Below are 27,477 nucleotides of genomic sequence, written 5' to 3' on the forward strand. Positions count from 1 at the left end.
TTATGTGTAATACGTACCTTAAGAGCGGTGTATTTATCTGGAATGTACGACAGTCTGTTCTCAACTCCTCTAGACATTGATGAATAGCTGTGAATATAGTTCCTTATCAAGGCATGTCAATTTGGTAGTTCATGTTTGGTGTACACAAAAGGAAGATTTTTAAGTGTCAGACTCACCATTGTAAATTCTGGACCACATGTTGCCGATGGACGTCCAAAACCGCTTCCCGAGCTGTGGATTCAGTTTCTGTCCCAGTTTGTCGGGATTCAACTTTTTCACAAAGTCCGGCGACTGCAGTGGAAACGGCCTGTTGAGTTTGGATACTGATATCCGAGACGTGCGACGCTTGTTTGCTATATCGGGCATTGTGGCTGGGTACTGGAGCTGATAGGAAAAATACCAAACTGGCCTCGAAGCGAAGGTAATTTTCGCAGGACAATACTAGAGGCGTTTTTACCTACAGTGTAACGCACTGAGAATTAATTGGCACAGCAATGATGAATATGAATTCAGTGGATCCCTTGAGCAAACAAGTAAAGTAGTCATTGCTTGAGAGCGATTACATCCACACAACTTACAGAGGTCGTAATATCAATAATGTTGCGAAAGTTAAATGTTATCAAATACACCGCAAAATCATTCCACTATAGTATGTGATGATCAAAGCCTGATAATAAACGGTGAGTTTTCCAAACCGACAAAACAAGCCATAATGTTGCACTGTTCATTCCTGCAGTCTCAATCGTTTCTTGGACAATTGCATTGATGAACCGCGAGCCCCTCAGCTCTCCGATACAACGCTGTCTTGAATCACAGCTTCCAAACTTCCGGCAATTGAAACAAGTTTACGTAATGTCAATGGCAGGTGGTTTCTTTAGCGTGGTGTTGCAAGTTGGCAAAAAATCCTTCACGTCACAATCAGTCCAATGATGAGAACATAGAACAGCGTTGAGCACGCAGAGCTTTGTTTTGATGTAAAATAGAGCTCAAAGCGCTTCCAAGTTTTCTTTGAGAATTTAACAGACAGCTAGCTGCTCAGTTGATCGAATGAGATGACATGAAGTAATCGAAGAAGCAAACTGCAGCATGGAAGAAACTTGGTCGTCGATTAAAGGGCGAGATATTGTCAGATTGTTTGATAGTGAGTCCCTATTACCTCTGTAACTGAAGAATTAAGCAGACAAATCCAGTCCAACTGGGAAAGTAAATTCTAATGTGTCACTCAGTTTAATATTAGTAAAACACGAACAGACTAGGGCGTATTTACAGCCTTCTTTGAGGCAATGCCCTTGCCTATTTCGCTCGATATCCAATATTTCCTCATTCTTTTAACCGTCAATTAAGTCCGGAATATCTCGATACACCTCACTAGCATTCTCTGTTCTTCGCTGCACACTCGTAGGGCAGAAATGACTCGTCTTGGCAAGAGTCTTCTCGAGCGGGGAGGAATTAAACAGGATTCTCTTCCCACCTCCCTGATATCATCGCTGAACTCCCCAGATCACTGTCACTCCGTGCCCCTGAGATGACATCCAATGGTTTTGCTCTAGTACCTGACCTATGTCGAGGCAAGTCACCAGTTAGTGCGTAGGTTCAACTTCAAGCGTAGGCGAGTGCCACATACCTACGGTCCTTATACTGCAGCTGTCTCTTTTTCCCCTCGTTTTTTTCAATACTAACTCATACAGGCAAGGAGTGCAGGACGTAAACAAACATCAGTCTGAGTGCAACAAGCGTAAAAGGCAGATCAAATGGGGCAGAGATCATAACAAATCAACCAGTGGTGGAAACTTCTCGCACATTTAGGAACCCTCCTGGTGGCGGAAATATACTCCAGTTTTGTCTGGGCACACTGCATACCAGAGATGGTTGGTTGTCTCTACTGGGATCAAATGATCGGATTTTATGATTATTATATTGATGATATTCTGAAGGGATCGTGCAAGCTGAACTGTAAATAGCTTTTCATTGTTCTATTTGAAACAGTCCTCATGAATCCTCATGGCATGATATCAATCCAATTAGGGCCCGCTGGAGGGTGTTTGATGGCAAATCTCCAAATAGTCATTCCAGTGTGCTTGTTTAGTAATGGATTAATGACAATACCACATCGCACTTCCTCATCGCTTATTGATACTTTAAGTAATAATGATAGTAATGTTATTGTCAAAATTCATGACGTTTAATAATTTCGAGCATATACGGCAAATGACGTAGAGTATGGAAGGATTATTGAAGTGATGATAGCTGCAATCTTGCAAACAATTTTGACATGATCGAGGGCTTCAGAAGATGGAGACGTTGCGTTGTTATATCGGAAGAAACTGCCACAAAGACGGGGAAAATAGCGTCCTGCGTGTCCATTCTCGCTGACACGTTGTGATTGATTTGATTGAAGAACCCACCATGATTAGGTGGACATCTACATCCTTCCATTCACGTCAGATAGAACGGGTTCCGAAAAGTTACAGATTCATATCTACATTCGATAACGTATAATGGCAATCGAGCACTATAGTAGTCCTCAATCCAAGGGATAAATGAGTTTGTTTACGTACAATCCACAATATCAGAATCAAGCATCCATTGCCACACTTTTGCTGTACACTGTTCCTGCGTGTCTCTTTTGCTTCACCCGGTGCACAAACTGTACAGAGTCCTTAACAGATGATCAGGCTTTTGAGTTATTCACCGCCTCGGTAAACGCGCCTTCGCATAGAATCAAGAAGCTCCAATGTTTGAAGCTCTTTGGTAGAACCGTGTCTCGTTCTTTCCTCTCTGTTTGATTTTACCGAATAGGTTACAGCGATCTAAGCAAAGTGGGCAAATGTCAATGACTGGCAAGACGAATCACGAAAATAACCAAACACAATTAAAATAACGCCACCGCCAAATAACTCTGGGAATAATAATCCGCAAGGACAAACTATGGAAGTCAACACGAAGCCCACATTCCAGAGATATAACTGCTGATTTTAAAACCACCAAACCGTAACGCATGACATGAGGCCTATAGGGGCAAAGGTAGACCCATGGGCAAGTGTAAGCTACTTATTTACAGACACTCCTCTTTTTTAGTCAGTTCCATAGAGGGGAGAAATGCCGTCATTGAATGAATGATTACCAACCCATGTCACTCTGTCCTTTCTAGATACACTTAACGGGTTAAAGCAGGGAGACCCGGAAACCCCGGTCGAGCACCTATAGGCTTTGATAGGGACTACCCTAGCCACAGCTAGCTGAGATTCAGTCTTGTAATTACGAGTGTTCGTAACCATAGCGACGGTCGGCAAGTCATACTTCGATTTCATGGGTAAAGCTATTTCGGTGACTTATAGCCATCATCTATAATCCCCTTCACATAATTTCCTCTAAAGACGCCGTTTCCCATCAGAATTTCCCATCAAACACAAATCTATACAAGGAACTGTAATGATGACTAGATGATGTCTTCTTTCCTGTCACTTCATGTATTTGATTGTGGGGTGACGTCTGGAGCGATAGCGAGCCTTTTGGACTTCACTGATTGGGACTAGATCCATGATAATGTCATGGCATGATGATGATGATGATGCTAATAATAATAATAATAATAATAATAATAATAATGATAATAATAATAATAATAATAATAATAATAATAATAATAATAATGATAATGATTTCTTTATCATTAGGGTATATCCTTTTCAGTGTTGCCACTGCTCTACCATGAGTTTCAGATTAAAAAATTTCAACGAAGATCGATTAAGGCAGGCATTATATTGCTATCTTTCTCCATCTTTTTATTCATAGGTGCTACATGTTGAATTAGATGGCACAATGGTGACTTGAAACATGGAATCTCACACCGTTAATCGTCAAACTCAATGCTTGGTGAATTCAACAATTTAAGATGTTATGCGAAAACCACAGTCTTCCCTTAAAATCCAGCGTTTTACAATTTTTGCATGTAATATCAATTGCCTCAGAGTGATACAATTATCTTGCTACCTGACTGTCGAAGTCGTTTCTTTTCTTCTTCTTTTTTTTTGTTACAAAGACCGAGTTTAAACTCCTGAGCTCTTCACTTATAGTTTTAAAACGAGACTAATCACGGAAAACAGCCTTGCCATATTTTATAACAGGCCCTCACGCCATGCATGTATCATGTAGCTAATATTATTTCATTGTTAAAACTATGATCAAAATTTTCTTTCTCTTATTTTTTTTTTTTTTTTTTGGGGGGGGGGGGGGGATCGAGGTACCACTATGTGCGGGATACAAGTACATTATGTTGAAATCGGGATAATGGAGGGGAAAGATTACATCACGATTCGCCACGTTATCTACTTTACATTATAGATTCGATATCTGTATAGTTAGCTGGCTAGCCTGTGAAAGACGTTTGATGTTTATCCAGGGATATTCTGTGGATGAGGTGACATTGTGCAATCTATAAGCTGAGGGTCAATAGGGGTGTAGTCTTCATGACTTTGACTTCAGTGGAGAATACGAGTGGAGTCCGCTGATTCTTCATAGTAATACCGTGTCGGTCCCTGTCTTAGATAACATTCGCAATAAGGTTTGAATATTATTCCTTCTTGATATCCTTACGATCAAGGGATGTTTCATTCAAATTATTTTCACTTAATTCGAAGAGATTAATTTGACCTTGTTAGTCCTTTGCACCGTCACTTTGCAAGTGAAGATTACGAGGCACCTGTCGAGTATTAAAGGATTACCTTATTATAGAGGAGACAAGTGCTTTATGTTTTGCCTTACGTTCTACCTCTAAATCTAGTGGGTAAAATCGAGCGTCCATTCCATTTTGGATCGTCTCTGTGTTTTCTTTTTGTTGCTTTTCGGGGGGGGGGGGGGGGTTCCCCGGCAAATGTTATTTCTTGGACTTACCGCTTCCACAGACCGTCATCTTACTTTATAACACTAATCTGTGCTTTTGATTCGTTAGCTTCAGTGCATTCAACAGCCTCGAGCAGATCTTCATTTTTCCTTTCTTGAATTTCTATAATCTGACGCCCACCCTCAAATATCCCCGCTCTGTTGGCTTTACGTCCTTCAATGCAGTACGTTCGTTCTTTCGTACAGCGCGTCTGGTAATGCGCTGATTAAGAGTTTGTCTGAGCATAAGGTGGTAAGCTCATCAGAGCGCTCTTCACAAAAGTCTTTGCTGCCCTCACTCGTCATTATTGTCTTAACGTGGCTCTCTGTACGACTGTACGAAGGTCAAAGATCCGTCGCAACTGTATGGCAACGTGATGGAACCTGATAAAAGTTTCACTAGTTTCGATAGAATAGCAGGGGCGGATAACATGGGTCATAAGAAGCAGTTAAAAAAAAACTGCGAAAAAATCGGCTGATGAATAAATGCAAAAAAGGGGGTGAGGTTAAAAAAAAAAAAGAGGAACCCCCTAAACACCCCCTCCCCCGATCCTCTACTGAATAGCGACATCGGATACACACGCATTGAAAGAGGTGACGATCAATGTCGTCTACTCACCACTGTATAAAAAGAAATGAACATAATATTGTCCTTCAAATAGTCCGGGAGCCAGCGGGGGTCAGCCTAGCTGAAAAGGTTACCAATTTTTATGTGTATAGCAATTTAGTACATATTCCCCTGAGTATGGAAATGCACGTCTGGCTGGTCATCGGTAGTGGGTGTGGCCAGAAGGGCCACAAAAAGGACCCCCCAAAATTAGGCTAGCCTAGCTGAAAAAATGTACCCCATGAAAACAACTGGAACTTGTTCGTTACACTTACAGGATAAATGAATGACCATTGCCAGACGTTTTAAGTGGTGGGGGGTAGCCGCCAGACGCTCTTAAAGGCCCAACTCCAGCTAGACTAGCCTAGCTGGAAAAGTAACCTCATGAAAACCACTGGAACTTGTTCGTTACACTTACAGGATAAATGAATAACCATTGCCAGACGTTTTAAGTGGTGGGGGGTAGCCGCCAGACGCCCTTAAAGACCCAAATTTTTCCAGCTAGGCTAGCCTAGCTGAAAAAGTAACCTCATGAAACCCACTGGAACTTGTTCGTTACACTTACAGGATAAATGAATGACCATTGCCAGACGTTTTAAGTGGTGGGGGGTAGCTGCCAGACGCCCTTAAAGACCCAAATTTTTCCAGCTAGTCTAGCCTAGCTGAAAAAGTAACCTAATGTAACCCACTGGAACTTGTTCGTTACACTTACAGGATAAATGAATGACCATTGCCAGACGTTTTAAGTGGTGGGGGTAGCCGCCAGACGCCCTTAAAGACCCAATTTTTTCCAGCTAGGCTAGCCTAGCTGAAAAAGTAACCTCATGAAACCCACTGGAACTTGTTCGTTACACCGTTACAGGATAAATGAATGACCATTGCCAGACATTTTAAGTGGTGGGGGGTAGCCGCCAGACGCCCTTAAAGACCCAACTTTTTCCAGCTAGGCTTGCCTAGCTGAACAAGTAACCTTGTGAAACCCACTGGAACTTGTTCTTTACACTTACAGGATATATGCATGACCGTTGCCAGACGTTTTAAATGGTGGTGGTGGTGGTGGTGGTGGGGGGGGGGGGGGGTAGCCGCCAGACGCCCTCAAAGACCCAATTTTACCAGCTAGACTAGCCTATATATAGCTGGAAAAATAACCTCCTGAAACCCATTGGAAGTTGTTCTTGTGATACACTCAAAGGATAATTGAATGATTGTTGCCAGACAATAGCAGCCAGACGCCCCAAAGACCAAACTCTTACCAGCTAGGCTAGCCTAGCTGAAAATTAGGAAAGTAACCCCATGAAACCCACTGGAACTTGTTCTTACACTTACAGAATAAATGCATGACCGTTGCCAGACGCTTTAAGTGGTGGGGCGTAGCCCCCAGACGCTCTCAAAGACCCAATTTTACCAGCTATAAGGTTCACATATTTCAGAAATGATAGCAGTGTAATTCCATAACTATACCGCTTGCTTGCGAGTTCACCTGTCTATGCATATACCTTATTCTTTTGTTCTGCTTCCTTGAGCCCCAACTCATGCATTCTTATGGTGACTCTCCCATGTCATCATCCTTGTTCATTGCAGTTTGTTCTATTTTTTTGAAAATATTCTTATTCTTCATCCCAATTATCACAAATTCTGAAACTCTGTCCTCAGTATAACTAATTCATAGTTGTACAAATATAAAAATCTGAGAATCACCCGGAGGTCTCCTTGAATGGGGGAGTTTCTTGAGCGCACAGGGAAACATGCTTTGAAATATCAATAGGGCAAGTGTTGAGACGAAATACTGTAGAAATATGAGAATATACAGTGCTGTGGTTTTGGTACAAGAAATAGGGTATCTGTCCATTGTCCTCAGTGATAACCAAAAAACTTATTTGGAAAGAATAATAGACATCAAAAAAGAATTGCCCAATCAAACATGTCGGGATTTTTCTTAAACATCAGTGTTCTCATTTTCTTCGCAGTGTAAAACAAAAAACAAAAAAGCAGGGCCGGGTACAGTATCCGGATGGAAATTGGTGGGATGGGCGTAAACCCGCGGTTATTATAACATACTGACGTGAAAAAAAAAACCAAACAAACAAAAACAAGACCAAAAATTACTTTCTTTCTGTGCCCTGGGGAGAAATATTCATCAGTTGCATTTTGGAAATGTTGGAAATAACAACTTTTGATGAAATTGTCTCCTACAGTATCTCTTCTTATACTATGAAGGCTTTTTTTTTAATAATTAAGTTTCTTTCCTCTATGACCATGATAAAACAAACCCCTGATGATTAAAACAAAAGACAATCAAAACTTGGCAAATGAACTCTTTGGAAATTAGCAAAAGGGAGTACATTAACAGTTTTTGCAAACACTTTATACAATTGTCTAATACTCCATCAAGCTCATAAAAAATACAATTCTACTGCAACAAGAAATCCATTCAGTAAGACTCGTCCTCGGTGTACATAGCTTAAAATGCCAACTTTTTAAAGATAATGGCCTAGCTCTTAAATTTACTTTAAAAAGGGAAAGTAAAGCTCAACACCTTTGGCCTATGACTTTTTTAGGTACCGTATCACCTTACGGTTGAGGAGATGGGTAAAGAAAAATTATTAACGAAATAAAACTTATAGGAACATGCTTCACATGACCTCAACGTTTTCTTCTCTTAAGAAAGAAACGAAATCTGAAAATTGTTCAAGAGTGTTTTTGAACATAGTACATTGCAAAAGCAGAAAAAAATCAGTGTTTTTAAGAAACATAACTCACAACAACAAGGAATTCCTGTCTTGTCTAGTATTGCGCGTATTTTGGTTTGGAGGGTTTTGGATGCTAATATTTCAAGACAAGTTTATGCTCCGGCACTTCAATGAACTTAAATGTAAAGTAATGATCAACCTCTCTTGGCAATAAACTCAACATTTGCTGTTCTTCAGTAAAGCATATGACAGAAACATATGAGAAACATGTCTAAAATTCATATGAATAAGCTCACAGCAACAACAAAAATATTATGTTATCTATAAACTAATACTGCATGTACTTAGTTTCGAGGGATTAAGATGCAAAATGTTATGACAAAAGCCCCTACGTGGCTACCAGGAATTAAACATCCTTCAACTTCTTTAGCAAATGAGCTCATGTGTATCATCTTCTTGTTGAGAAGACAAAGATGAGTAATGATAAAATAACCAAACTATCAACTTTCCTTAACATGTTTTACATGAAATCATTATTGCCTTCTCGTAACGAAATAGAAAAAAAAAACAAGAACATCTGAAATTGTTCAAAATCGCTTCTTGATAACGATGAAAGCAAAGGAAATTTAGTGTTTGTAACCACTATGACACGTGTCTACAGATCTGTCATGCTCATAAGAAACGTAACTCACAGGAATATAATCTTATGCAGTGTGAAAAGTACTTGGTTTGGAGGACATTTAGATGCCAACTTTTCAAGAATAATACACCAGCACTGACATTAACTGATGAAAAAAAGTAATGTTCAGCTTCTTTATCCAATTAGCTCATAGGTAATTCCTTGTAGTTGGAAAAAAAAAAACCGAGTACACATAAAAATATAGACTTTCCGTAACATGTATCACAGGTCATGATCTCCACATTTTTGCTCCTCTTAACTTAAAAGAAATAAATATATATTTAAATTTGTTTTAAATGACCTTTAAACAATATGAAGAAAAAAATTCTGTGTCTGCAAAGGCTTGACACGTGTCTAATACTGGGTCACGCTCATATTAAACGTAGCTCACAGGAACAAGGAATTCACGTGTGTATAAAATAATACTGCAGAGAGGGTGCAAAGTTGAAACCTTTATTGAGGGTGCGAAAATGTTCCCTTGGGTACATCTTTCCACCCACACTAAGTGGTGCTAGATTGCACCTCTTCTTGAGGGTGCATCTTTCCACCCACACTAAGGGGTGCTAAGTTGCACCTTTCTTTCTTGCACCCTTTACCTTTCGGCGCACCTTTGCACCCCGTGTAGCCTTTACATGTTGATGCCACTTTACATCCTTTCGTGAGGGTGCAAAGAAACACCCAAAGTTCCAAGATTGTGCCTTGTTTTGAGGGTGCAGTCTTGGAACTTTGGGTGCTACTTTGTACCCTCAAGAAAGGGTGAAAGTTACACCCTCGGGAGCAACTTTGCCCCCTTGAAAAAGGCGCAACCTCGTACCTTTAGGTGCAACTTTATGCCCGAAGGATGCAAGAATGTACCCTCTCTTGAGGGTGCAATCTTGTGCCTTATTGGTATGATGTTGCACCCATGTGGTGCTTATTTGCTCCATGACTGCTGCAAAATTGCTCCTTTAAAGGAGCAAGTCAGTGTCACCGCCTGCTCCTTTATAGGGGCAATATTGACCATCATCTCAAGGTGCAACTTAGCATCACATAATCGGGTACGATTTAGTTCCTTAACTACTCTAAACCTTGAATAGTGCGAACTGATGTAAGCCTATTTGCTCAGTATATAACTTATGTTGTTGCACTCTGCAAAGTAAATAGGATTAGTGTAACTTGGATCTTGTGAATCATGAAATGTGTGTGCGTGTGGAATTTGTGAGTTGTGAAAATGTTAATGTAAAAGTTAACTTAGTTGTGTTTGAATAATAAACTGAAACAAAAAATTTACCCAATTACCTTTTCAATATTAAAAAAAGGTAAGCACTATATCTATCAAACAGTTAACCTTCTCGGCAAGAGTATACATCTGCATGACCGAAGAGAAAATATGATATGCAGTTGTCTGGATACGTTTTATTCAAAACGTTCTTGAATGCGTACTTATTCACATAATCTATAAGAATAACATATTATGCTTCTTACCAGTACTCAAAGCCTCTAAAACAAGAGCATGCTTCTTACACTTCTAAAGTATACACCATATCTTAAAAACAAAATGTAAGAGGATTTAAGAAGCTGTTTGTATGCATTCAAACGAATCCATATTTCTATCTAAAATCTAAAGCGTGTCTTGTAAAAGGGGAATTCGTTTTATAATGACGATGCCAAATATTGTCTGAAAGTCCTTATCACGACATGTCTTGGAGTTCACGCTTATTGAAAACATGAGATTCTTGGCACGTAGATTACAACTATGGTTTAAAGAGTTAACTGAGATACGCATACCGTATACGGGCATTTCGATGAAAACATTTAATACAAGGCACTGTAAATAATATGAAAATCAAACTTGATACCAGCCCTTATCGGCAACCAATAGAGACTATGGAGGACTGCAGTTATAATTGTGTTCAGATATTGTTTTGGGTGATACACGCATGCCGACTGATTTGGGATCAATTCGAGTCCCTCGAGCTGAGATTCCGGAACTGCAATGAGCAAACCATCATTATGCATAACAAAGTGACTGAGGATAATGCATGCACCAGTTTCTGTTTCGTTGTTCTATACACAGAAAGCTGTTTCGTTTTCCAATCCTGTGCAGGCACACAGAGATTTACAGAATTCAGTCATCTCTGGCTATAACGCCATGGTCGCGTGCAAAATGAATGCAGCTTATCTACATGTGTAACTTAACCTGTAGTTACTGAATAGGGGACTACTGTATATTCAATTTATACATTATTAATCGGATGATAGAACCTGTCAAAGAGTAAATTGCGGATATCATATACCATTGTCAAATTCACTTTAATTCTATACATAGTATCAATGGAATGTTATGAACCACTTCAGCATTAACAATCATTATCATAATTATTTCCCTGAAACGGCTGCATTTGTATGAGAGGGAAGAGTTTGGCATCATACATAGCAAGAGTCGTGACTACAAAACTAAATACATGTATTATACAAGGTTTTAGGACACTATGAATCATGCCCCCCCCCCCCCCAAAAAAAAAACAAAAACAAAACAAAAACAAAACAAAAAAACAAAAACAACAAACAAAAAACAAACAAACAAACAAACAAACCAGCAACTTAGTGAAATGTTGTACAATGTATGCCCTACTTCCATTAACCTATGATCTTTGACCTTTGAATACATGGCCCGCATTTTTTTCAACGAATAGGCATTTGGATGCAACGTAGGTATTATATAAAAGAAAAAATGTTTTAGGAAAATACATTTAACCACTTCAGAAATAATTATGGAACAAATAGCAAAATATTGACACGTTCACTTCTTCCGTAATGACATGACAGAAAACTTTCCTCACCGAATCGTTCTGCCGTAATTCATGAGCAAGTCATGGATATATACTTAGTTCGATTAAAAGTATACATTGAGTCATTGCAAAAGCATCTAATGAAAAGTATGCTTCAGAACTACATCATTGTCATTTATTCTATAGCACTAATAATATCGAGCTATTGGTCCGCCATATTGCCTAACAGGTCGTTGTCCTCCTATCACTATACCACGTTTGTTTAGCAAATAAGGCACAGAATTTAATTTTACACTTGTTGCCAAAAACTAATCTTCTTTACCGCTATTCCCAGACATGTATGTTGGTGCTGTATGAATTAGAAACGGAAGCTTACAAATATTAACCATCTAACAAGGCAAAAGCGAAGTGATGTCTCGTTCACGTATCGACTTTGTGATTACAGAGATTTTCAAATGGCATAGGCCTAGTTCATTGACTTTTTGACTGTTGACGTAGTCGGACTTCACCAATATCAACACTTCATCCCAATCATTAGATGATCTGAGGAGTGAATTTGGTGGTCATACAGCTCAAAAGTGTGGAAAGTTATTGAAAGAACTCCAGAATACTATGTCGACAGTGTTTATTAGGTGAGATACAAACATAGAACGAGTTCCAGTGGGTTTCAGGAGGTTACTTTTCCAGCCATCAGGGCTATAGTCTAGCTGGTAAAATTGGGTCTTTGAGGGCATCTGGCGGCTACCCCCCCCCCCCCCCCCACTTCTTAAAACGTCTGGCAACGGCCATGCATATATCCTGTAAGTGTAAATAACAAGTTCCAGTGTGTTTCATTAGGTTATATTTTCAGCTAGGCTAGCCTAGCTGGAAAAAGTTGGGTCTTTAAGGGCGTCTGGCGGCTACCCCCCCACCACTTAAAACGTCTGGCAATGGTCATTCATTTATCCTGTAAGTGTAACGAACAAGTTCCAGTGGGTTTCATTAGGTTACTTTTTCAGCTAGGCTAGCCTAGCTGGAAAAATTTGGGTCTTTAAGGGCGTCTGGCGGCTACCCCCACCACTTAAAACGTCTGGCAATGGTCATTCATTTATCCTGTAAGTGTAACGAACAAGTTCCAGTGGTTTTCACGAGGTTACTTTTTCAGCTAGGCTAGCCTAGCTGGAGTTGGGCCTTTAAGAGCGTCTGGCGGCTACCCCCCACCACTTAAAACGTCTGGCAATGGTCATTCATTTATCCTGTAGGTGTAACGAACAAGTTCCAGTTGTTTTCATGGGGTTACTTTTCCAGCTAGGCTAGCCTAATTTTGAGGGGTCCTTTTTTTGGCCCTCCTGGCCACACCCACCACCGATGACCAGCCAGACATGCATTTCCATACTTAGGGGCGTATGTACTAAATTGCTATATACATAAAAATTGGTAACCTTTTCAGCTAGGCTGACCCCCGCTGGCTCCCGGACTAAAAGCTCTCGTTGCCAATTTTAAAGTCACCACAACACATTAAAGGGTGTGTACAGTTCTGGTCGAGGTGAGGATTTAGCTTTTAACGTTTTGCGAGATATTCAGAAACCACTCTATGAGATGTCAAAGAGCATGCAATTCTAAAGGGTATCAAAAGTTTATTTGATGAAAATCGGTTTTGAAATGGCTGAGATATCCAAAAACAAGGTGAAACAAAGAGATCCTAATAAAAGGCGTGGCCTGTAGTATTTTATTATTATCACTTTTTTTGGATATCTCGGGCATTTGAAAACCAATTTTAATTAAATAAACGTTGAATCCTTCTTAAAATTACACGCTCTTTTATATTTCATAAGAGGTTTCTCATTATCTCACTTAGGAATGTTCAAAACATGAATCCTCGCCTCAACCAGTACTGTACGGTCCCTTTAATGCGAAGGATACGCTCTCATAAAAGAAAAGGAAATTTAGTGAAAATATGCGTAGTTGATTTTGAGACTTGTGCGGTTGTAATGGCTTATAAATCATCTCTACTGTTATAGTGGTTGTGACTTACATCTCAATTTTGTAAATTATGTTGAAATTATAATTTTAAGTTTGTTTGTTTTGTTGTTGTTGTTGTTGTTTTTTTTTTTTTTTGGGGGGGGGGGTCCGATTTCGGTTGAACTTCCATTCTCCTGTTTGCCGAATTTCATTCCATCAAAGCAAACTACGATATGGTGCGGAATTTTACGTGGAAGATCAGAAATGACAATCACTGTCAGTACTGATGTGGCCTACCCTCTGTTTTTGTTTTTTTCTTCTTTATTTCTACTAAATACTAAAAAAAATCTCATATTCAAATGTGATTATTTTTTCATCAAGGAAACAAAATCAGCAATCCGTCCACAAGCCCGCTCGAACACGTACTATAATAAAACACACACATACATACTCACATCCACTCAAGCACGCGCGCGCACACACACACACACATACACACACACACACACACACACGCGCGCACATACACACATGCTTAGAGCTTCGAGCTCCTTCTAATCATTTTTAAGAATTGCGAATTGCGAGGGTGTGGTGGCGTGTATACGCCCTATTGAGTTTTTTAAATTGTGCTCCTGAATTAGAGGAATTCATCGTCGATGCCGTTTCCCGTTTTATTATCGTTTTTATTCCAGCATTTCTTTGCATTCATTACTGCCCCCCCCCCCCCCCTTCACGCTGTTTACTCCAACTTGCCTTTCTGCAGTGAGAACTACCATGATAATTCAAGCAGTAAATCTGCTATGGGTAGTTCTTTATCCCCTTTTATACTCTTTGTGATGGTGCTTTTCATGATCATTGACCAAACTCTTCAGTTATTCTTTACCATTACGGTAATTCTCCCCTTCCTTGTGCAATACATCAGCTTTAAACTTTGTATCATTTATCTACTCTGGTTTCTGTTTGTAGAAGATTTGAGTGTGATTCAATAGAGACTACATGTATTTATATCCTGGTTTTCATTTCAAAGTAAATATGAAGTTAACTTTAGAATTGGCGAGACAGACTTGGTAAATATTTAAACATGGCTATAAGTAATAGCCAAATTAGAGCAGCATCAGCTAAATAATAGTTTTTGGCTGTTACCCTGTGTACACTGTGTATGAGAATTAAAGTGCTGAAAGCTCAAGTTAGATTCCTTAACATTTAAATTGTAGTATGACTTAATTGTAAGAACTAAAGGCCTGTGATAAATGATTTATAGAGGCGTGGTAGAGAAGAGTTGGATTGCATTTTGACTAAAACACTGGAAATGTGGTGTTTGTGCATATTATTTGGATCTGATCCAGGTGATCACCAGATGAATGACAATCACATGATAGTTTTAGATGAAGTACAGCAGGAATGCTGGATAATGAATTCAACCGCACAATTTATGATACTGCATTTTATTACAAAATTTTGATTCATTTCCTTAATAGTTTCATTTTGATTTGAGACATCATGGAATCGAAAAAGTAGTATTTTTCATACATATAGGTGTATTGTACATAACTGTAATCTAATATATGGTACAGTGTATATTGAAATATAAATGACACTTTTTCCTCTCCCTCTCCAATCAAGTTTCATAACACTTGTACACCTCATGATATCTCGCTTTCAATACAGTAAGACTCAGACATATATATTATTGGCTTTATTTATTGAACATTCATAAACATTCTTCTTATAACAATGTTTTACATACCTATTACTTTCAAAAGTAATCGCTTTGAGACATTTTTGAGGTGAGCTCTGAATGTCCTTATGCATCTCTCCATCATTCTGCATTAAATGTCAAAGTTAATATTTTCTTCTAAAGAAGCAAGAGTTGTTCAGTGGAATGTAGAGTATAGATCTTATTCACATGCAAAAAAAAAAATAATAATAATAATTTTGTCTTTCACAGTATTGTCCCTTGTTGTAGCATTTTATAGACCTATTCAGTCTTAAGGCACTGTAACTTACGTCATTCATAACTGGGGTGGGGCTTCCAAAATAAGAACAGAGGATTCAACAGGTTATACAATGAGTCAAGTGCATTGTGAAGTGAATGAAGATCTACTCAATCGGGCCAACCTCTCTCCCCACACTACCCGGTCATTAACTCTCCATGTGCCATGGTGTAAACCCCCCAAGTGCCACATTATTCTGAGACACCAACATAGTCATGTATTGGGAAAATATTCTGTTTTTCAAGTCTATGTACTGTAACTTCTATAGATTCCTGTTGAGCTGCACAAATAGTGAGTAAATTTGTGGAGAAAATGCCAAATTTTGCTTGGATGTATTATTGTGTGACAAATTTATGATTGTTTTTCTTTCACATGACCAGTAGCTACATTACTGTAAAGGCATGACTTTTGCACACAAAACAGTGACAGAAACTCACAATTTACACCCAAATTCAGTAGAGAACACTACTTGATAATCAATCACTACACCAAATGCAAGCTACATGTATGTGTGAGAGGAATGGAAGCACAAGAAACGCTTTCATTGTACCATGGCATTTGGTGATTTATCGATTGGATTGGGGGGTTTGTGCATTTGAGCAGAATATGCGAAGTTGGCATGCCGTCGACTGAGTTGGACGCGCGAACATGGCACATAAAGAGTTAAAGATTGCTGGCAGTATCAATAAATATAAGTGTCTAGCATTTGGTCCTAAACAAGGATGTCAATACAGTACTCTCCTATTATAACGAACACAATTAACAAAATTATGGTTATGGCGAAGTAAAATTTCAGGCTACAATATTATCTGCTATGTCTTTTATTATTTATTTGTTCGGTTATAACGAAATTTTGATATAACGAAAGAAAACTGTCTGTCACGAGGACTTTGTTATGACAGGAGTCCATTGTGGATACTGCCATAGTAACAGGCTCACTTTGTGACTTTGAGATAGACAATGTGAGGTGGGTTCCTATTGTAAGAGTGAGAATGGGGTATACCTGTACAGCTCCAAAACTTCCATCTGAGTTGCCATCTTTAACACACTTCAGATTGATATTGTAGACTTCAATTCATGATTTTTAATTTTGGCTGACTGAGAGCATACCATCTCACAAAAACACTTTACATGAGTAGCTGCAGGACATGCTTTAGGTTTCCTTTCAACTGGGCTAAGAGAAAGAGATTGCATATTACTGCAGAGGCATCATGTTACACTCAGTTTCTTTGTGTATGTGATTTTTTTTTTTCAATTTGTCTTGAGAGTTGCTTCCTGTAAGGCAGCCATTACTCAGTGTCATGCATAGAAAAAATACATTCATATGAAATCTTCTCAGGTTGCATATATCTATATAATTTTAATTGCAATGTAATTATATCCTACAGGCGTACCACATTCTCAACATTTGTACTTAGATCAGTATGAAAATATATCAATATCAGCATAAACAAAGCCATACACCTATCATATCCACACAAACCTGCACACACTGTATGCAAATGTCTGTGCTATTTTTACAGAGGTATGTAAATAAAATACGAATCAGCAGAATCTTACATAGAGACTCTAATAAACCTGCAAAATAGGTCTCTCTCACTAATCCAAGAATACAGGCTGCATGAATTCCAACACAACCAAAATTAATCCCACTCGCTAATCCAAGAATACAGCCTGCATGCATTCCTAAATCTGATGCTGTGGCCCAGACAACATATAGGTGTTAGAGATATAAAGAATCTGAAGAAAAGGAAATACATGTATAGACCTGCAGGTCAAATCATATCACATATAGCAAACAATCATATCAGAACCTATGAACCCCCTACGTACACACAACGTCAGTGTTAGACATTTTGTGAGGCTTATGTACGCAGGTCATATAAAAAGTTTGCGAGATATGGTGCATACTTAATGCAGCTTAGTAAGTTTATATCAGGCATCACTAATTGTAACCACAGTTATTAAGTTTAGCAAGAATCATACCGATCACAGAGAGATAAAATAAATGATGCAGCATTTTCAGGTCCCCTTGTAGTTTACTTCCTTTGCACATTATTGGACACAGACAAATGCTCAAATGTAAGAGCAGCATATAATGATATCAATCTAAAAATACTTTGTGGTTAGATGATTCATGAATAGACAAGTGGATTTTCACATAAGTTTAACTCTATCCTAGACTGTCAGTAATCAATTCTTTAAATGTCTCTGTAAGTGGGCTAGGTAGCAGAGATATTTTCAGGGTTATTGCTTATGTAGTATCTTGGCATGCATAGTTTGTGAGCTTTACATGGGAACACCCTAATCAATACTTCAAATACAGATGCTACAAATCAAGTTTTGAGTGCTGTGATACATGAAGCAATTTCTCTAAAAGTTTGGCAATGAACCAGCTCAAAACTTAACTGGAAAAACTTGGGGGGAAAAAAATAACTCCTCCTGTACCATGAATGCAATAGAAAGCTACTTCAGAAATGTACAGTGCTGTCATCGGCTGTATTTTTCACAGAGTTTAAACATACATTAACTTTCATTTAATGATAAACATCAGGATTTTTTTATATTTGGTTTTTCCCTTCTTTCAACCTTTGTTTTCGAAAAATACTTCTTGCTACTAATGCAATAAGAAATTCATTCATATAAAATACTGTTACATCCCTCTGATGCCTCTAAAATACATTTGATCTTTATTTTACCACAATTCTACACACCATCAAATTTCTGACACACTTGCAACATCAGTATTGTTCAAAATGTTCTGATACTATTTCAGTTTCAAGAAACCTATATGTGACAGTTCCCATCTGCATCATTGTCCAAACAATTCCTATTTGCCACAAAGAAGATTCCACTATCATGAGTATGACAATCATTCATGGAATGTATTTAGTGAAACATCACTCCTACTTAAAGCAGAATTAAAGATAGAAATGCAAACATCCTAAATAATAGGATTGCACAACTATCACATATTAGTTCAAATCAAGTTTAATTCATCTGCTAGAATGACCACACTGCCAAGAGAATCTGGTGTTACTCTCACAAAGTCTATTGTGAATCGCTTCATTGATGTCAGTGGATAAACTAATGGTGATCTGTATCCACAGGTCCCAAACCAAACACACTTCCCTCCGCGAGGTACATGTTAAATACTCACTCTCATTATTTTGTGGCAAGAGCAACTTGATTCATCCTGTCTCAGTAGCTGCACCAATATTGATGAGTAGTGCCAAAGTGGCAGTACAGATACTTCTCTCATTCGGATTGTTGGTTTTACGTCCTCTCTTCTTCTCAATCAATGATTCAAAAGCGAGAATTACCTTCACACAGTAAGGAAGTACAGTATTCCCTTCAATGCACTAAATCCACTACCATGTTTGGATGGATCAAAGAATCACTGAATACCGTCACTTCACCTCAGTCTCTGCAGCATTTATTCTTTACTCTTCCATTGATGACATCACAGTTTAGACTTGGGTCCACTATCCTCCTCATCATTCCAGCTGTATGCAGGCATGTTGCTGTGATCTGTATGGGCATGCAAAAGCACTCAACAATTCACTTCACTGATAAGGACCCCATTTCATAAAACTTGTTATCAGTGACAAGTTGTGATAGTTGTTACAAGCTACTGAAATCCTTGCATCTAATTGCTGAGAGCAAATTTGTCATAGAAATGTGGCAGTTATCACTGATAACAAATTTTATGAAATGGGACCATGGTCGGTCAAAGGAAAACAAGTGACCACTACAGACAGGTGACCAAAACAATCAGTCCTTATGCACAGAGTATAATGCTTGGACTTTTGGGATTCCCACAAATATGTATGATAGGGAAATTAATCAAATAACTCTAGGATGGTAATTCACATTGAACAATAGTAGGTTTTATCTTCATTGATTGACACATAATTCTCTGCACATTAACACATATTCTGCACATTTCCACAGTTCAAGTACTTTTTCAGTCACCATTAATGATATCCTGAACAAATTGCATTCCCCTGATGTAAAATCAATATGAAATTATAAAAGTATGTGCATTTCACTTTAATAGGTATGACCAAACCCAGGGCCTTTCCCTTGGTGAACATCATTCCAGTGTCCAATGCAATACAATAGTCATCTGATCCTTAATTGATATATTCACTTGAAAACTCATAATGTGTATTACTTAATTCTATGGGAATCTAAGCAAGAGAATTATGCAACTACAAGGTCCTGTGAAACGAATCAGGGCACATAATTCACTTGTCAATGTTATGAATTATGGTCATCACTGTGATGTTGTACCATGACGTTGTGACAAACTTTGATACTTTCTAGAGAGCAACTCCACTAATCTTTGCAAAATACGAAAGTGATTACCTAAAGCTACATGATATCCACTGTAACTGAAATGATCACTATCAACACATTATAACTATGTTCAACACATTATAACTATGTTGTTATCATCAGTACTCAATAATGCATGGTGTGTCAAGATTTCTCTGAAATACGTGCACACATTTTTTACTTTTGAAATATCACTTATTCTATCTTGGCTGTGATAGATGTAAAGCCAAGTTTTCTTACCTCTAACCATGTAGTTACCAGGTGGTCGGTATAGACTGCTACCTCCATCAACCTTGATAGTTTCCCCAGTAATGTACGCTGCTCCTGGTGACAGTAGGAATGACACTGCTGCAGAAACCTTTACACAAGAATACACACAAACAATAAGATGAACATGTAAAGCATTAAGTTCATTTATATACAAGAAATTTCAATTCTCCTTTGAAAAAAAAAAAAAGATAAAGAAAGCAAAAAGAAAAAGTATTGGCTGGTAATGTCAAAATCAACTTTATGGTTTTCAAGACTACATCTTGCCATTGATATATTCTGAGCTACCAAGAATGTGGCTTCCATTTACTTTGGGGGATGACAATTTGCCAAGCATTTTAAGACAAAGGTTTTAACCTCTAACATTTACCATCTCAAAATCACCATGCTACAGCAAACATAAAATCATCTATTTTTGTCTTCTGAAAAGTTTGTTGGCATAGAAGTTAATTGTTTTATTGGTGGCAAAAAACAATTAATCAAATGGAGGGTAGATTTTAAAAAATTATAATAATAATAATACAGATAGTTGAACAAATGGTAAATGAAAAAAAGAATAAAATGCATATGGTCTATGGTACAGGTCATACCAGTGGTTATTCAATCACAATCAAATCCTGATAACAATGCATGGGCTCTAGTTTTCTATTTCTCATTAGTTGATTTTTGCGCTCTGTTTCTCAACCATTCTCACCTCTTCTGGTGTGCCTAGTCTCTTTGCTGGGATAGCTGGTACGGCTCGCTGGAAGATCTCCTCTGTCCCATAATGCTCTGCGGCTTCCTTTCCATACACTGTCCCCTATAATTACGGAATAGATGTGACATATCTCATCTGAATGATAATTATCAAAACTGCAAAAAAAAAATGTCCTGATCTAAGTCTTTGGTAGCGCACGCAGCAAAATGAAAAAGTCATTACTTCTAGGCTATGCAGAAGTCATATTACAATGTGTGAAGTCTTATTACAATGTATTATGGTTTAAACATTTGCTTCATAATCTTATCTACTCTACAGCACATGTATGATTAGCATGGTTGTGCTTGAATGAGTGTAATAGCCAATTCTATTGAAAGATATGGCAAATGGTTTCTATGGGAAAGTTTATAGAGGAACTATGGTCACGTGGTCACTAGCATGGGCCAGAGAAAAAGAACTGTAGCAACATATATTACAACCTTCTGCAAAGGCTTACAAAGTTTTTGGCAAATAACTGAAACAGTTTGTGGACTCTATTGGCACACTTTTTGCAACCTTCTACAAACCCCAACAAAACCCCTACTTTGCTGCATTCAAAACTTTGCCACTCAGTGAGACTTATTTGTAAGAGATCTGTCCAAGGTAGCAGCACATAATGTCTTCACTGGTGCTCTGGTTGTCAGCCCTTGCTGGGGTGACAGTATGGTAAACCACTTTGAGGTGAAATTATGGAATGTAGGGATGAGTACTCACTGGGGCGACAGAGTTGATTCTGATACCATAAGGAGCCCACTCCACAGCAGCAGTCTTTGTCAGGTTCTCAATACCAGCTCGAGCTGCACTTGTATGACTGTAGGCAAGATCATATTATACAACCAACACTGTGTTTGAGCTTGTTTGTATTTAAACTTATTTTACATGGTCAAAACAGGTAGCAACTATTTCATGCTTATGAGTACAAGCTACCAAAGAACCAATGGCTCTAGGGGCCATACAAAGGACTAGGCCATGATGATAGAGTACCTCAACAAGTGCCACGACTGCTGCTACCAGAGGATTTGAACTAAGGTATTATCCCCTAAGCCACAATGATACCTTATCATTACATCTTCACTGATATAAATCTTTCTGACCATTGACTAACAAAGATATTTAGCAAATGAAAGAATATAAATACATTTGCCAAACAACAAAACAGAAACATCAAATATATGATACATCGAAACCATATACATTTCCTTTTAAAATTTTGAAATCATGAACCTTTGCGAGCGTACAGTAAACTGTGCCAGCATAGAAAGTTTTTCCTCATGACAACAATAGGCTAGCAGAGTCCTTGAACATGTGGCACAAGGTTCCAGTTTGATGTTTTGCAGCCAACAATTCTAATCACTGAATCAATTCTGGGATGATTGGTCTGTACTGCATGAACATGGAATACGGAAGTTGAGGGCTTCTACACTTTCACTGCAATAGAAAATACACAGTAGAAGAGTTGTGTGAATCAAGAGAGTGTAAGTTCATTATTGTAGGTATCTTGATCAAGAATTCCCAATATTACATTCCTGCATTTCAGGTTCTTCCACATTAACTAGACAGCCAGTAAACTTGACCTCTGTTTCACTGTGAATGTGACAAAAAGACCAGCGATAATGTAGTCAACCTCACCCCATCATTGGGAAGCCCTTCCAGAGATCAACAATAATGTTAACGATAGCTCCTCCATGCTCTCCCATCCATGCTTGAAAAGCTGTAATCAAAAGTTTGAATAACATATCTAATTTTTTTTCCCTTAATGAAATAAATGAATACAGATAACAAACAAATACTTGATACCTGAATGACACAAATTATAATGCTTCATAGACAAAATTGTGATAAATTAGATAATCCATGAACATTCTGATCAATCACAATACGGTGAGTAGATGGGTGTAGTTAGCTGAGATAGAACATGAGAAATTTTGAATATATTGTGCCTTGAATGGAAACAGTTGGTAGATATTCAATTTCAGATGGAATCTGTCTGATGGAATCTATCTGATCAAGAAAGTTCCACCTATTCAGTCTGTTTCCACAGCAATATGAGCATATTTTTAGATAGAAAGAGCACTGTATATGAGTCAACTATTATCATCTTGTTTTTTGTTTTTTTGTTTTATAAATCATCATATACTGTGTAATGTATACATTAAAACAAAAAACATGCCTTGAATAAATAAAGTATAGGACTGTTATTTTGTAAACTAATTCATTGATAAAAAGTGATTAGAAGAGAAGCAGTGTACAAAATCTACTACACAGCTGCTCTTACCTTCTCTACAACATAAGAAGGTCCCTGTAAGGTTAGTATCGATGACAGCATTCCATCCCTTCATTGAGATGTCTTCCAGTGGACTTGGGAACTGACCACCGCCATTGTTCACCAGGAAGTCAATCTTTCCAAACTGCTCCACAGTCGCTTTCATGAGTGATTTTACCTGGCAACAAGAAGAGATGAAATGTAGTGATGCCATGAAAGGTAGTAGTGCCATGTACTAAACTCTTTGAAGCAGACACAGCAAGCCTTTTATTCCAAGTTGAAGAGAGCTTTGTTTAAATTATTCTCATTGCATGAGGATATATATTTTTTTTTTTTTTGATATATTTGATACCTAACACAATGTACTTTAACAGGGCTCAACATTAAACTTTTTCCTCTGGTCAGTTGTGGCACATTCAGGCAACTAAGATCTTTACAAAATGAACATATGAAATTTTGGTGGCCTAAAAAAGAAATGTTATGTCCAAAAATAAAAAGATACATAACAATCTATTTTGAATTTTAAGTGCCTGATCAGCCCATCAAAAGATAGCCTTTTTGAGAATGTGGTGTCCTGACATCAATTTTTAGTGGCCCCTGGACACCGCTACTGTCAAGCTCTGTTAAAGAAATTGAATGCATCATTAGAGTATCAGTCAAAAAAAGTGAAACTAGTTTGTTATGAATGTGATATCTCTACCAGCAAGAAATTGTAAAATGTCTCAAAATAATACAGGCAACCATTGGAAGACTTAAAATTGCTGGTTCCACCACTGAGTTGTATACCTTTGAGACCAACCAGAAGTGCATCAAGGAAGCGATTATATTGATAGAGACTGATCGCTAAAGGAGTGTACTCTGAGAAAACCTGGGTGCACACCACGAGACCTACACCACCGAGTCATACAGCCTACGAGTTATACGGCATACGAGTCAAACAGCCCATGAGTTCAACACTAAGCAAACAAGGTCCATGAGACCGACGCATTAAACCCCGTGTTGTATCTGTCGAACTCGTGGGCTGTTTTAACCTAGTGTCTGTCTCAAGGGCTTTATTTGCCTAGTGTCAAACTCGTGGGCTGTAGGACTCGTGGGCTGTAGGACTCATGGGTATCAAGTCTTGTGGGATGATCCCGAAATCCTATGCCTACCTCTTCCTCCTGCCTGATGTTACATTTCATGGTCTGGATACTAGCTGTCGTTCCTTCTGGTAGTAAGGCATTGAGCTTCTCCGCTGCTTTCTGTAACCTATCAACTTTCCTTGAAGCAATAACAACCTTACAACCTGAAAGTAGAAACATACAGAATTCAAGAAAGGGCATCAGTCATATGAACACTTTGCACAGGTTTGAGCTTATTTCAGCAGTACAGTTTTGTTATTGCTGAGATAAAGCTAAATAGGTCCCTATTAAATTTATTTATTCCAATCCAAGTGTAACTAGATCTACAGACAAGTTCAGAGAAGTTACAAATTTGTACCTACAAGGGATTAATTCACACTATAAAGTAACAACAACAAAAAGGAAGTCTAAAATAGATCTAGATGCCTTTGGCTTTACTTGGATCTGGAAGAATCAACAGCTCGTTGGAACATAAAACCTTGAAATTTGGTATTGGCCTCTGCGGCTCTACCAAATCTTCCTTCAAATCCAGCCAACACTAATACTATGGTCCATGGACAGCCTACAACAGGTACGGTAGATCTAAACAGCCCATTACTCTACAATTTCTTTTCTTACAGTTAATGACACCTAGTAATTTATTAGCATAGGTTTTACATGTAGCAGGCGCGAGGCTAGGCGCAGGCAGTCGAATTTTGGATGGCTTTATGATGGTCGAATCATGGGCAGCTTGCTCGATATATAGGGTAACATCCCCAGTATTCGGTCACTTAAGCTTTTTTGCAATATTTTTCAAACTAAAACAATACATACATACATCATATCTACAGCAATGTATGTGAAATATATCAAATTTCTGTAATCTCAACTTCCATTTTGTTAAATATCTCACAGAATTGCAGAAAATCCCGAAATATTTCACCTTGAAAATTCCCCAGTATACGGTCACCGGCACCAGTATTCGGTCACGCGATGTGCGCGTTCAAAGTCAATGCGTATTCAAGGCAGCTGAAAAATGCGTGCGCGCGCTACCTTGTTGGCACAAAATTGCATCGGGGACGTTGCGGCAACCGTTGGTGACCGAATACTGGGGCCTCGGCACTTGCATTCAACCCTTGTACATTGGGACACTGTATCGCCACGTACGGAAATTTTGTTTTTCTTTTGCGTTTTTGAGGATACCATTACACTCCAAGCTTGCGATAAGCAAAAAATCCCGCGAGAGAATAGCATATTTCTCGATTTTTAGCTCTTTTTCGGCGACCTGTACTCTTAAAACTGGGCCTTATCCACGCACGCTTTTGGAAAGTAGCGCCGATTCTGCACTTTTGACGGTAAAATTCTGGATTTTGGATGGATTTTTGGAGGGGCTAAGGGAGTTTCCTGTTTTGAATGAGTGTGCAAGTATGTGAATTAATGTGATTTGCGTGTGTTGTGACAGTTGAACTTATTGGCTGGTGACTAGTGATAAGTGACCGAATACCGGGGGCTGACCGAATACTGGTGCCCTTACCCTATGTCATGATCCATGCCATGTTCTGTATTCTGTTCCAAACTTGTTGACTCTTCTTCGAAATGTTCAGTAAAGTTTCAAGGGATTCTGGCAATCCAGTGGATTAGGAACCACGCTCTGAACATCCTCACACTCACCACACACACAGAGAGGGATTTCAAAAGGAGATGCAGGCATGATTATGATACCCAACATAAAAGACTACATATGGGACTACATATTTCGGACTATTAATTACATTCCCAATGCGAAGCACGGTCGCGATTTTTACCTAAAAAGAGCAGTTCCTTCGTTATGGCACGTCCCAAGCCTGTTCCACCTCCGGTAACTATGGCAACTTTGTTTGAAAACAATCCTGACCGGAAAACACTTCTGCTGGCTTGATTCATCTTGTCTGTATACGGTTGACCGGACGAGGAGCTACCTGCAGCGACGAGTGCCCGCGATCCCGATGCGACTTTAAATTATCCCGAGCTAGCACTGTATCTTGTGTGCTTGTGTAAAAAACAGTGAGCTGATCGGCGAGACTGACACTGCACCATCTACCAGTACCTCTCTCGCTCGTGCATCGTATCGTAATGGAGGTGGTACCTTTACCCGATTAGGCCGGCGGCTGGCGCTTAGTGCGACCTTTGTCGGGAGGATTTTGTACAGAATCTGCCCTTATCTGCGGGTCCATGAGACCTAAATTTCTCCACTTGATACATCAATGATTAACTTGACCTGTCTCTGACATAATATCTGTAGGCACCCTATATGATGCCCCGGCCATCCCCTAATGACTGTCTCTTTTTTTCCCCAACATTAAAAAAAAAAAAAAAAAAAAAAAAAAAAAAAAGGGGGGGGGGGGGGGGTTAACGATCTGTACAGAGTCTGTATCGGTTTAACGGTAACCGTCCTGTAATGTTATAGTAAAACTTAAAGAAAAATGAAAATATCCAGATGACTCACTCTCGCCGTCTTACACCGTCTTCCTTCTTTTGGAAGCTATAATTATCATGGGGATTGGACGGTTCTTACGGATCCTATACTGAGTACTATGCATCCCTAGGTTGCCCATTCGTTCTTCCCAAGAACTGTAAGGAACTGGAATTCCCTGTCGTCAGACATTGTTTCTGCGCCATCTGTGGGGTCATTTCGAAACCGTCTAACGGTTGATCACAGTGGCTAGTTGTTTTCGTCAAATTTTCTATGTGCTTGTAAATATCTGTAAATAAATTGTATTATAATGTAAATAGCACCAGTCTGCAAGAATCTTCAGGCTATTGAAGGAGGCAGACTTAACCAGAAGAAGAAGAAGAAGAAGAGCACTCTCCCTGCCAAAGTAGTAACATCAGGTACTTTGATGACCTTTAGGAGTGCAGCCCTCCCTGTCATTAGACATATGGCACCGCCTCAGATGCTGTACCTAATGAGAGGCACACCCACACCGAGCACCTGCACCTGTATATAGATGCACCTGAGCTCACGTCACCACAGGCACATGCTACAGCACACCGCACAGCACAGCTAGCCCTCTCCAGGACAGCGTCTTCCCTTTTGGGAGAGTACTCATTCAAGGTTCAAGGTTCAAGATGTACAATTTGTCTGAGCTCCCCACCCACCCCCTCCCCCCCCCCCCCCGTATGTTTAGGCCTACTATTAAAACTGGTTGTGAAAGGTCGACATCAAAT

The 27,477-nt window shown here is 38.9% G+C and overlaps 2 protein-coding genes across 2 annotated transcripts in view; both read right to left on the bottom strand.

Annotated features, from left to right (window-relative positions):
• Positions 1-366, bottom strand: part of LOC140237813 (extended synaptotagmin-2-like) — a 103,043-nt gene extending 102,677 nt beyond the window's left edge. The window contains exon 1 of the mRNA XM_072317743.1: positions 177-366. Coding sequence (XP_072173844.1) covers positions 177-366 — 190 coding nt within the window. The remainder of the gene's footprint in view (positions 1-176) is intronic.
• A 14,649-nt stretch (positions 367-15,015) lies between these two features.
• Positions 15,016-26,247, bottom strand: LOC140238155 (peroxisomal trans-2-enoyl-CoA reductase-like). Its single transcript, XM_072318095.1, has 8 exons — positions 26,076-26,247; positions 24,322-24,455; positions 23,183-23,348; positions 22,537-22,618; positions 21,622-21,718; positions 20,866-20,970; positions 20,145-20,262; positions 15,016-19,094 (listed from the first exon to the last, which is right to left on the bottom strand). The coding sequence occupies exons 1-8, from the start codon at positions 26,191-26,193 to the stop codon at positions 19,027-19,029; spliced, it is 888 nt and encodes a 295-aa protein (XP_072174196.1). The 5' UTR covers positions 26,194-26,247; the 3' UTR covers positions 15,016-19,026.
• Positions 26,248-27,477: the final 1,230 nt, after the last annotated feature.

The sequence above is a fragment of the Diadema setosum genome, chromosome 14 (assembly GCF_964275005.1).
Source record: "Diadema setosum chromosome 14, eeDiaSeto1, whole genome shotgun sequence".
NCBI lineage: Eukaryota > Metazoa > Echinodermata > Echinoidea > Diadematoida > Diadematidae > Diadema > Diadema setosum.

Bases quoted from the DNA above. Each gene is read 5' to 3' on its own strand.
- LOC140238155 (XM_072318095.1), bottom strand. From the start codon at position 26,193: ATGAATCAAGCCAGCAGAAGTGTTTTCCGGTCAGGATTGTTTTCAAAC. The intron at 24,456-26,075 runs GTAAAAATCGCG...TTCTACTTTCAG, and splicing joins GAAGGAACTGCTCTTTTTAG to GTTGTAAGGTTGTTATTGCT. The intron at 22,619-23,182 runs GTAAGAGCAGCT...TTTTGATTACAG, and splicing joins CTTCTTATGTTGTAGAGAAG to CTTTTCAAGCATGGATGGGA.